The following is an 11,687-nucleotide window of genomic DNA, read 5'->3' as shown; positions in this document are numbered from 1 at the left end:
AGATGCTTTCGTACCTCAAGTGGTATTAAGATGTGACCTTGATGTGATTAGGTATGTGACGGAGTTGTGTTGAACGGATTGTGGCGATTAGTGCTTATCTCAATTTGTGTGTGAAGACGCAGCGAGATTTAGAGGTGAGTAAATCTCACAATGTTCATTACGCACAAAGTTACCTTATCGTCTTGAGTTATTTATTTAACTGTGACTATAGATGGTATTAGTGACATTCCTGGGTGAATGATCACGTATAGATATATTTATGTGAAATATATGTATCATTGTGGATTTGATGTGTGATGGAAACAATATGCATGATTTTGTTCATATTATTGTCTTGAGGTGCTACTTTTCAGAAAACAATATTTTGTGAAATGATGATTTCTATTGTTTTGAAAAATATTGAGATTGATGTAACATTTTCGGGTCCTGCGTGACCTCTTTAAATGTTTTGGTCTTTGTAGCAGAGATCACAAATGGTGACAAAGCGTGTGAAATCTTTAATTTAGATTTGGGTAACATTTCTGAGTCCTGGGTGACTTATTTAAATGTTTTGGTCTTGTACCAGGAATCAGTAATGGTGACAAAGCATGTGACCTCTTTTATCTAGATTTGTGTAACATTTTTAAGTCTGCACTACTTATTTAAATCTTTTACTCCGAGCGCTAGAAAGGCCTGAGGATTGAGGTCACTCTGTGACCTAAGGCAAGAAAATCGAGTAACTATGCCTTTGGCCAGGTTAATGGTTAGGATTTAGTCAAAGCTCTAGTCTGTCTGCCAGGATATCTCATGGGAGTAACGGTGCATGGTTGCTTTCAACTCATGAGTATGATTTGAAATGAATTAAGGTTTTAGTTGTTTTCCTTTGTGACATTTTTGAAAGGAATCTAAATTTTAGTTGCTTCCTTTGTGACATGTTTTGAAAGGAATCGATATTTTAGTCATTTTCCTTTGTGACGTATTTGAAAGGAATCAAGGTTTTATTTGTTTTCCTTTGTGACGTATTTGAAAGGAATCAAGATTTTAGTTATTTTCCTTTGTGATATTTTTGAAAGAAATCAAGATTTTAGTTGCTTTTCTTTTTAACATGTTTTGAAAGGAATCAAGATTTTGTTGCTTTCCTTTGTGACGTTTTTGAAAGAAATAAAACGTGAGTTTCTTGCGTGAGTTGCTTCCTTAAGTGAATGGGTGGATTTCTCGTGATTAGTTGCTTCTTTGGGTTGAATCACTATGATTTTGGCTAGTGTGATTTTGTAATTCGCCTTTGAGCGTTAAAATGATTTCAAACATATCTTGAAGTGGTTTTGTTTGACTATGATCGTGAAATTGAATGTTGAATTGAAGTCTGAGCATATAGATTTTAGTCAGGAGTGGACTTGCTAATGCATGCTATTGAATGTTGAGAAATTGAAAATTGATGTTGTGACATATGCTTATCTATTGTTTAGGTTGAGATGACTTAAGCTTGTCTCTTTGTTTTGGTTGTTTGAGTTTACTCACACGATCTTTCATAAGCTTACCGAGTTTGTTGTTGCAATCCGGTGCACTATTCAATGGTGTAAGGGTTTATCCTACAGGTTAGAGTAAGCATGGTCAATGCAGTAGAGCTTCCTTGTTATTGCAGTGGTAGGTTAAATAACCTAACTGTACTATGCACTTATTAGTCTTCCGCTGTGTAATGAGTGTAGTGTGTACGCTTACTTATTGAATTGATGTTTCAATTTAGTTTGTAAATATGTGACTTTAAAGAAGGAGTCTATATTCACATTGTGGGTGCAGGACATCGTTGGTTGCCTTTGTTTAAAGAAATTTTTTTACAGGTATTTAGTGTTGATGTTTGAACCATCATGCCCAGAGTATTTGTGTTTGAAAATCAAGGCGTGGCAAGGCTCATATCTTTTAGCTGGTTTACCACGGGTAGTTCTACTAGGTAACACATATGTAGAAGAAACTTACTCTATAGGATCACTAGGAGTAGCTACTGGACATACATGAGTTGAAGCTTCTTGACCAAAGAGTTCAACAACAGAAGGTGAAGTATCAAAAGAGGGAACAACCTGAGTATAATCTTCTTTAGCTCTAGAATTTGATTAGTTGAAATTATCCTTCGACTGGTTGAGTACGGAATTCTTCGGCAGGTCATGATCTTCCAAATTTTGGCTGATCAAAATTTCGGTTCGTCTAGTCGAGTACCTCTCTGCATGTTGACATTCCTCAATTTGAGTAGTCGAGTACCTCTCGGCTTGCTAACTTTCCATAGTTCGACTAGTCGAATTTCCTTCTATTCCAATATTTTCAGTTTCTTTTTCAGGTCTTTTTTCTTCCTCCAAAGCTTGTAAAATCCCCTCCTTGACCATGAATGGCTCCTCTAGTTACATCTCAGTAGTTTCTATCCCAATAGTTGCCTTTGTGTCTTGAGTCTTTTTCAATCCTCGACTAGCAAACATCTCTTTGAAAAACTCATTCTCCCCCTGAAGAGAAGTGTTGGTTTGGAGGGGGGGTAATAGCACATATGGCGACCAAAATGGGTACGGTATACCATAGCACAGTAATATTAGGCCAGTAGGAGCTCGATATGTCGTAGACGTAACGTAGACCTACCAACTTAATACTACAAGGCCTTTTGAAATACGATTTTTTAGAAAATAAGAAAACAATTAAAACTTTTAAGAAATGACTTTCGATCAACAAACCAATATTCAAATTACCAAGTATGGAAATACTTCAAAATAAAGTAGGCAAGTGCACTGTGACGCCATACAACTTACATCACAACTGAAATAATAGGAGGTTAACAGCAACAAAGCATAGAGTGAGGCGCACTCCCAGAAAGGCAAACCTCACAGAATTCATCTGAGTTCAACATTGAAAGGAAAACGAGTAAATTGATAGAGTAACAAAAGGGAAGGACTTCAAGCAACAGGGACAGCAACACACGAACTCGGCTAATGACCCACTTCTATTCCAGATCGTCTGGAGTGACCTCATTGTAAGATGAAATGTAGGGGTCAGCATTTCGTCCTCGCTAACCTTAGTTAGGTTTGAAAACTAATAAGTAGAACATAACTACTAGAATATAGATTGTGTGCATTTGTAAAATCGACTAAAATAAATACAAGCAAAAACAATCATTGTTGTCTTTTTCAGAAAATCATATGCAACATGCTTCACACAACTTGGAGCTCTGAGATACTTACTTGCCGGCTAATCTAAAATAATCGGTGACCTACCGGTTCTTCATTCTTTGAGAACCGGCCAACTACTCTATAGTCCTTGTCAATACCAGTAGCGAAAGTGTCCATTTCTTGGCCCTGAGTGTCCTATGATTGGTTCACCGTTGGTACTTATCTTTCCTCGATGCACATAGGAGCACAGCCCCCTCCGAAGATTCACGGTTATCGACACCGTGGGATGACTAGGAATCAACGCGTCTAGGACCCATTCACTTTTAGATCACAAGCACATACATACAGTGGGGTACAGTATCTCAACACACAAGTCTAGCCTCGGTTTTCGCAATCAACAATTATCAGTTATGAAAACACAGATATCATGAGGTATCGACTAATGAACAACCAAAAACTTATTTACAGGAAATGTACTATTATACTAGAGCATTCCACGTATATAGAAAAGTCTCTAACAAGGAAGAGACAACTCACCCTACCTGGAAATGTCGGCGTATTCCACATTCCGGTGCTTTCCGCTTAAGCTTCCTTAACGATATTGTTTCCTGAACCATTACTTAATTAGTTTGTAAGTAATTATCCAGGTAAACATCGTGACTAACTCTAAATAATCGCGCATACTAAATCATTTTTATTTTAGTGAGGCTATTTATTATTTATTTCAACTTTTACCAATTTGGGAAACTAACTTCTTTCTTAAAAAGGAAAACATCCTTATTGCTCCATTAAACTATCGCCAATCCGAGCGACCAAAGTCAAGTCGATCCTCGCGTTTTATGAGGTTGGTCAACCCTTGAAGTTGACTTTTGACATTTGACTTCTGACTTTTGACCAAGTACACCTTTATTTATCATTATTTCTTATTTATTTTAGAAATAAATAAGTAAATAATTATAAATAAAGTTTGACTTCTACTTTTACTCTTTTACTCCTCATTTTTCACCTTTTTACTTTTACCGTAGTTTTTATCTCTTTACTTTCACTTTTACCTCCTTTCACCGATTTTACCTTTACTTTCACCCTTTTCACTTTTTACCACTTTACCATGGTAAAACCCCTTTAATTCAACTTTTACTCATTTCTTTATGGGTTATTATCACAAATGGTACCTGAACTTATATTCTATTTTATCGATGGTACCTGAACTTCAATTTTGATCACAACCAGTACCCGAACTTTTCGATTTCATTTTAAATGGTACCTAAGGCCACATTCGGTCACTATTCCGGCCAAAAAAGCCAAATCTAAAAAAAAAAAAAAAAAAAAACAAGTTCAAGGCAAGTCTATTACAAAAAATCATCACTATATATGATTGCAACCCTTGAAATCATCAAAAATCATCACTATGATTGCCTCCCATGCAGTTTTTAGTCAGAATAGTGACCGGAGGTGGCTCTAGGTACCATTTAAAATGAAATCGAAAAGTTCGGGTATTGGTTGTGATCAAAATTGAAGTTCAGGTATCATCGATAAGATTGAGGTATAGTTTAGGTACCATTTGTGATAATAACCCTTTCTTTATTTTTTTCTTCCAAAATAAAGACTCTTCTTTTCTTCTTCCCTTTCTTTTTCTTTTGGTCAAAATTACACAACAAAAACCACCAAAATCTTCAACACAAATTCCCAACACTTTGAAAACTAAACTAATAAATCCTCCTCAAAGATCCCACCCTTCACAATTTTCCACCAACAAAATAACTCAACAAAGTGTAAAATCAACAAAACAACTCCAAAAATTCAAGGGTTTATCCAAAACCCAATCCGTACCCTTTCTTCTCCAAAAACTCACGGCCTCTCCTCCTCCTTAGCCTTCTTCACCTGTAAATCTGTCCAAAAGTTAACATCACAACCAAAAACTCGAAATAAGGTTGCATGGGATAGATCCTTACCACAAATCCTTGCCAAACCCTTAGCCTAGCCTCATGGTTTAAGGGAAAATCGGGTTCATGCACCAAAATCACAAATGAAAATCAAAAACTCAAATTTGATAAGAAATAAGTATGGATCGGATGAATAGAGGTTAGATTAGGAGTGAGATTACCTTGATTTGGACTTGGAATGAAGAAATCACAAAACCCCCAAATTGATTTCGGGTTCTAGGGTTTTTGGATGATTGGATGGCTAAATCTCACGATTTTCGTTTGAGAAATGGATAGAGGGAATAAATTGGAGAAAATCTGAAAATTTTGGTGTTGATTGGGGTACCGGCGGAGGCGGCGCTCGGCTGGGATGCGGCGGCTGGCAACGCAAAGAGAGAGAGAGAGAGGGTGAAGTAAGAAAATGAAGTTTTGAGGCTAGGGTTTGGTCATGTGAAGCCTTAAATACTTCCCCTTTGATTAGTGTAAAAAGTCCAATTTGCCCTTCCTTTTGGGCCAAGTGGGCTTGGCTGCTCCCATTTTATTTTTCTCTTAATTTCTCTCAAGCCCACTTCGAAAATACCACTCCAAACATCCTTATTTCTCTGACACTTCATCGTATCTTTTTGGAAAAATTTTCTGGGCTTTTCCTAAGCCTCGGTATTTCAAGAAAAGTTTCCTAGACCCAAATTGGATTTTCTCTAAATTGTTAATCCTTTAAAATAGTCTCATAGTCTTATCTAAGCGCGAATACCTTTGTACCTTACGAATACGTAGTCTTATATGTTGTACGACAAAATAAAATAAACAAGAAAAGTATGGGTGTCTACAACACATGTCTTCATAGAATGGAGACCAAAAAAAAAAAAAATGGTGATGTAGAACCTTTGTGTAGGAGGATGATAACACTTGTAGCCCTATTGATGAGAGCCATAACCTATAAAGATGCTATTGAGAGCCTGGGCACCCAACTTTGACTTCTGATTTTTTGGTATGTGAACAAAAGCAACATAGTCAAAGACACGAGCAGGAAGATTACAGAAAGAAGGAATGGAGACAATGTTACGTCCTATACCTTAATTTACCGGTTTACTAGTCATCTGGATAGTAAACGACAATGAACTTAACTTTTTACCTTGGTATTGAACATTTAGTAGACCCAAAAGTTGACTTTTTATTCCATATACTTTTTTAGAAAACTTTTTTCATGAAACTTGTAGACCGCGTTAAACCGAGTTTGGGGACATGTGGTATGCTCAAATCGAAATTTGTATGAAGAAGTTATGGTCTAAAAACTAAAATTTACTCTTTCGAAAGAGTAATTGGTAACTTTCCATTTTCAGAAATTACCCAAAACCTAACCGAGACTCTCTCTTAGCTCGAACAGGTTTAAGATCCGACCCGAACCCGGAGACCTGTTGATATCTCTGTCGTCCAACCACCTAACGGCGCGCCACCAGTGCCTTTGAACCACGCCATCTTCCCCTCGAGGTTTGTGGTGGTGGTTCGAGGCGATTCGCAATGAGGAAAGAGAAACAAGGTGAAAACCCTCTCGACCCTGTTGGAGCTCTGATTTTCGGCAGCCATCAGTGACAAAACCGCTTGTGTTTTGGAGCCTTTCCGACGTATATCAAACCCTCCAAGCAGTGTTGGACAATTCTTAACGTGAAGGACGAATCGAGGGTTTGAAGATTTCAACCCCAAATCATTTCGCAGTAAATTCCTACTTCTAGACTTAAAATTGGACGTTGTTATTGTTTTTAGAATGGTTGGGATTGATGTAAGGAACATTTTCGTATAAGTCTTGCAGCCCAATTGGGTGGTCGGATATGTGGCGTGTGGGGCCTACACGAATTGCAGTGCTAGCATACAGACCCACCAGAATTGGCTCCTGATGAAGAACCTTGAGTCATAGGGTGAAATCCAGATGGTGGTGTAGAGAAGCCAGGCGGTGGACCTTGAGCTCGTTGGGGCTTGGCTTGGATGGTTAAGCTAGAGATCTCTGAATGGATTACCTTTGCTCTATCCTCTCGAGAGTCATCCTTAGGGATGTAGATAAGTAGTTCTCCCTTGGCATTGTTATGCCTAGCATCCAATCCACTCAAAAACTGGTGCACTCGTTCCAACTCCTTCTACTTTTGGTATGAAATTATATCCTCAACATTCTTCAATTTGTTCAGTCGCCGCTGATCAATCTCAACCCAAACATTCTTCAACTCGTTGTAGAACACCGAAACTGCCTGCCCATCCTACTTCATCCTTGTTGCCTTGCACAACAACTCATAGATTTGAGAGAAGTCAAATTCATTCAGGTAAAGATCATTGAGTGTCTTCCAAACTTCTACAACAGTATCACACCCAATGATCAATTGGATCACCTTATCAATCATGGTCTTGTATGAAATTGATAGTACAAGTCCATCAGCAACTTCCCACTTCATATAATCTTCACTCTTCTCATTCACCGGTGCCTTGATAGTATCGGTGATATAGCCCATCTTGTGGATTCCACGAAGATGGGCTGAGATCATCTTCTTTTATGTGCGGTAGTTTCAGGGTCCATTAAATTTTGCTTCTCCGAATGAAATTGAGGAAGAATCCAGATTTTGGACAGAGACTTCTACTTTCTAATACCTGAATTACTGGTATTCCTCCTTTTAGACTTCTACCTTTTGTTTAGCCATTATGAAAGAAGAACAACGTGCAGCGGAATTAACACAAAAGACTGGAGTTTCGAAAAATTGGGTTTTGGAAAAATTAGGGTTTTGAAAAATTTGGGAACAAAACCTATGAGTCTTATGAAAGAATAGTGAATAATCCAAATCACTGAAAAGTGATAGAACATAAATTAATCCTCAGAATAAGAGGAAAGAATAATGAAGTATGAACAAATAATGAGACAAAGTCCTCACAGATCTCTGATTCTCTGATACCAAGTCAAATATTGAGTTGGAAAGAGAAATATTTGTGAGAGAAGTTTCTGATGTATTATTCACAATTGTGTTAGGGGCAGGATTGTACAACCCTAGACTAAAGTACTATACAACCAATTGTACTACAAGTTAGTACAGCCTAATATAGAAAACATATTCCTATAAGGTAACTATTAAATACATATATATTCTCTTAATAATTCTAATACTGTCTCACAAGTCAACAACACGATGCTGGAAATTCTGTTTTATTGGGTGCATTGATTGGCGTACTTTGGAGTTTAATTATAAATTTATAAAATATTTAAATATAAACAATTTATTGGATGCACTACAAGTTTTGCTCAATACATTTAGAAACACCCCATTTTATTTATAAACATAATTCTAGTCGCTTATTCAAAAAGAAAAAAAAAAAAAATTCTTGTCGCATCAAATTTAAATTAGCACTTACAGATGGTATGTAGGATAAGTCCCTTGCATAATGAGTTAGGCGGTCCGAATTTTGGCACGATTAATATTCATTTAAAAATAAGGTGCACTCTGCATGTGCATGTGCATTTGACTTGAGCATTAATAGCTTAATACAATTATACCTATGTTCTGTGCAGGACCTCAGCAGATGGACTTGTCCAAATCCATTAAAGATATGTGTCGGTACTGAGTTACTGACTAGGAAATTAAATATCCCCACCCTCCCAACAAGACCTCATTAAGATATGCCAAGCAGACCGGCCTAAAAAAATCATCTCGATCTATATATTGTACCATTCTACGCTTCAGGGTTCAGACTCGATCGGTTCCCTTATTTCTTTCTCTAAAAATGGTGTCATCACCTGAAACCATCCACTGCCTCAAGTCCAGCATGAGGCTGTCTACGGTTGTCCCAGCCACGGTGACCGGCCAAGAGCACAAGGTCCATGAGCTGACCAACATGGACTTGGCTATGAAGCTTCACTACATCAAAGGGATCTACTTTTTCAGAAGTGATGCAGTCGAGGGGCTTACGGTGAATGACTTAAAGAAGCCTATGTTCCAACTGCTCCAACTATACTTCGCCGTCTCTGGGAGGATCCGGAGATCCGGAACAGGCCGGCCTTTCATCGTGTGTAACGACGGCGGTGTAAGAACTGTGGAGGCATGTTGTGATGAAACCATTGATGAATGGTTGGCCATGGCTGTGGAGGATGATTCTGTGTTTGATGGCCTGGCTTATAATCAAGCACTTGGTGATCCTGATCTTGGTTTCTCTCCTTTGGTCTTTGTACAGGTAAAATCACTAGCTCATTACTCTTGTCAATTATGAAAATGGCCTCTACGATATCGATACAGTAATAATCTGGTCGTGTATTACAAAGAAAAATAATTGCAGCTTATAGATAGTAAGAGATGAGCCTACCCCGGCATGAGTACTTTCAAGATACTTGACTTTTATAGAAAATTTATTGCAGCTAATTTGCAACTTAACTTTTTTGATAGTAAAGCTACATCTAATTCCATATATAGTATCTGTTGTTTGATATCGTACTTCTAAGCAGTTCACATGGTTCAAATGTGGAGGAATGTCAGTGGGACTTAGCTGGGCAAATGTTCTTGGAGATGCATTTTCAGCCTCTGAATTCCTCAACCTGTGGGGGAAGATCATGGCAGGTCACATGCCACTCAAGTCTCAGCACATGCCAGATCCAGCAAAATCTGAGTTTCCACTTCTAGTACTTCCCAAGCTAACACCAAATGCCTTTAAAAGGGTTGATTCAGTTGGTGATTCATGGCTCACACCAAGCAGCTGCAAGATGAAGACACACACTTTTCATGTTCCTACAGACAAAGTGGACCATTTTCTCTCAAACCAAACAGCTAAGGTCTCAACTTTTGAAGTACTTTCTGCAATCATATGGAAATCCTTGTCCAAGATTAAGGAAAGCCCAGAACAGTCAAGGATGGTGACTATTGTTTATACAAACAAATCCCCTAGAGGAATGAAATTTCTAAGTAATGGGATGGTGTGGAGCACAGTTGAAGCAGATTTCTTAGTTGCAGAGGCTGAGGTCTCAGAACTGGTGGAGCTGATTTTGAACAAAAGGGCAGATGAGAATGGCATGATTAAAGAAATGATGGGGAATAATGGAAGTGGGGAGTTATCTTCAGACCTTATAGCATATGGGGCAAACTTGACATTTGTGAATTTGGAAGCGGCAGAGATTTATGGACTTGAATTGAAGGGGCAAAAGCCAGTTTATGCAAATTATTCCATTAATGGAGTTGGTGATGAAGGAGTTGTTTTGGTGCTTCCTGCTGGGCCAAAATATGGTAAGGATAGAGATGATGTTAATGGTGATCGAACTGTCACTGTGGTTTTGCCTGAAAATCTTCTTGCACAGCTGAAAGTTGATCTAAAAAAGAATTGGAATATTGCTTGAAATCGAATTGCTTTAGTAATATGATACTAAAGATTCGTCAAGTATGGGGCTATGGGCTAGTATGAAATTTGTATGACCTAATAAAAATCCAAATAATACTCGATAGCTATAAGTGTGTTTTTTCTTCTTCTTTGAATGGGAAGATGAGTGATCATATATATCTATTCAATCATCTACCCATTCAACCAAATAATACTCGCTATGAATAATACTGATTGCTGGTGATCATATCTATTCATGGAGGAACGCCTATCTTTATGCCCATCACGGTTCATTTATTCTTTTACTCATTCTCTTCCTCAAATTTCATTGGCTTACTCGGAGAAGAAGAGTACGTGAAAATGCTAGTGTTGTGTGAAGAGAGTAGGTGTGACTTGGTTGTTGGGTGCCCAGCAAATTGGGAAAAAACATGAAGGGACCAAAATACTTATGAAAATATTCCACGTGGCATAAATAATAATGGAGTTATTAATGTACTAATAGTGGGTCGAGATAATAACCTACGGTACCAACATGATCATTTGTTATCAAAAATCATTCAGACCTAGCCGTCTCTCTGCTAGGGTTATCGTAGGTTCTCTACGACAAAACTTTGTCATCTTTCATCTTTAGATCATGGCTACTGCTAGCCTTGTACCCAGTTCTAATGGCTCTGCTCGAGTGTCTTTAGGTCTGGCAGGGACAGTGGCTCTGCAGGATGACCATCACTATATGGTGGGTTGTCTTCTTGGACCTAAAGCTAGGTTTCCGGGTTTCAAAAATACAATTCCTTCTATATGGCGCATTAGATATGGTATTATAGTCCAAGACGCCGGTGACCGTTTCTTGTTCCAATTTGTTAGAGAAGCAGATCGTGATCGTGCTCTCCATGGTGGCTCTTGGTTCTATAGGAACACCATGCTCTTGCTAGGTGAATATGACGGAATCAGTCATGTGGAGGCAGTCCCTCTGTGAAGTGTGGAGACATGGGTGGCAGTAAGAGGTTTGCCGATAACTCTTCGAAACAAGGCCGCCCTAACTCTCATCGGATCTGTGATTGGGCAAGTGATCCGGTTTGATCAAACGGCTCTCCATCGGAAGGAGGAGGAGCAGAGAATCCGCTTGATTTTGGATACTTGTCGTCGGGTACGTATTTAGATGTTGTTTGAGTTCTCTTCTATGATTGAACCGGATATTACTTTGATTTATGAGAAGGTGAAAGGGTTTTGTAGAGATTGTGGACTCTTTGAACATGATGTGTTGGGATGTGATGGTTTTCTCATGAAAGAAAAGGAAGAGTTGATGCAAAAGCCG

At 38.3% G+C, this 11,687-nt stretch overlaps 1 protein-coding gene across 1 annotated transcript; it reads left to right on the top strand.

Moving 5' to 3' along the window:
- Positions 1-8,743: 8,743 nt before the first annotated feature.
- Positions 8,744-10,617, top strand: LOC112175296 (protein ECERIFERUM 2). The gene is made up of 2 exons (XM_024312971.2): positions 8,744-9,244; positions 9,513-10,617. Exons 1-2 carry the CDS (start codon positions 8,798-8,800, stop codon positions 10,392-10,394), a joined length of 1,329 nt encoding a protein of 442 aa, XP_024168739.1. The 5' UTR covers positions 8,744-8,797; the 3' UTR covers positions 10,395-10,617.
- Positions 10,618-11,687: the final 1,070 nt, after the last annotated feature.

This window comes from Rosa chinensis, chromosome 7, assembly GCF_002994745.2.
Source record: "Rosa chinensis cultivar Old Blush chromosome 7, RchiOBHm-V2, whole genome shotgun sequence".
Taxonomy (NCBI): Eukaryota; Viridiplantae; Streptophyta; class Magnoliopsida; order Rosales; family Rosaceae; genus Rosa; species Rosa chinensis.
Note: the sequence above shows the minus strand (reverse complement) of the source record. Positions and strands in the feature narration are given on the sequence as shown.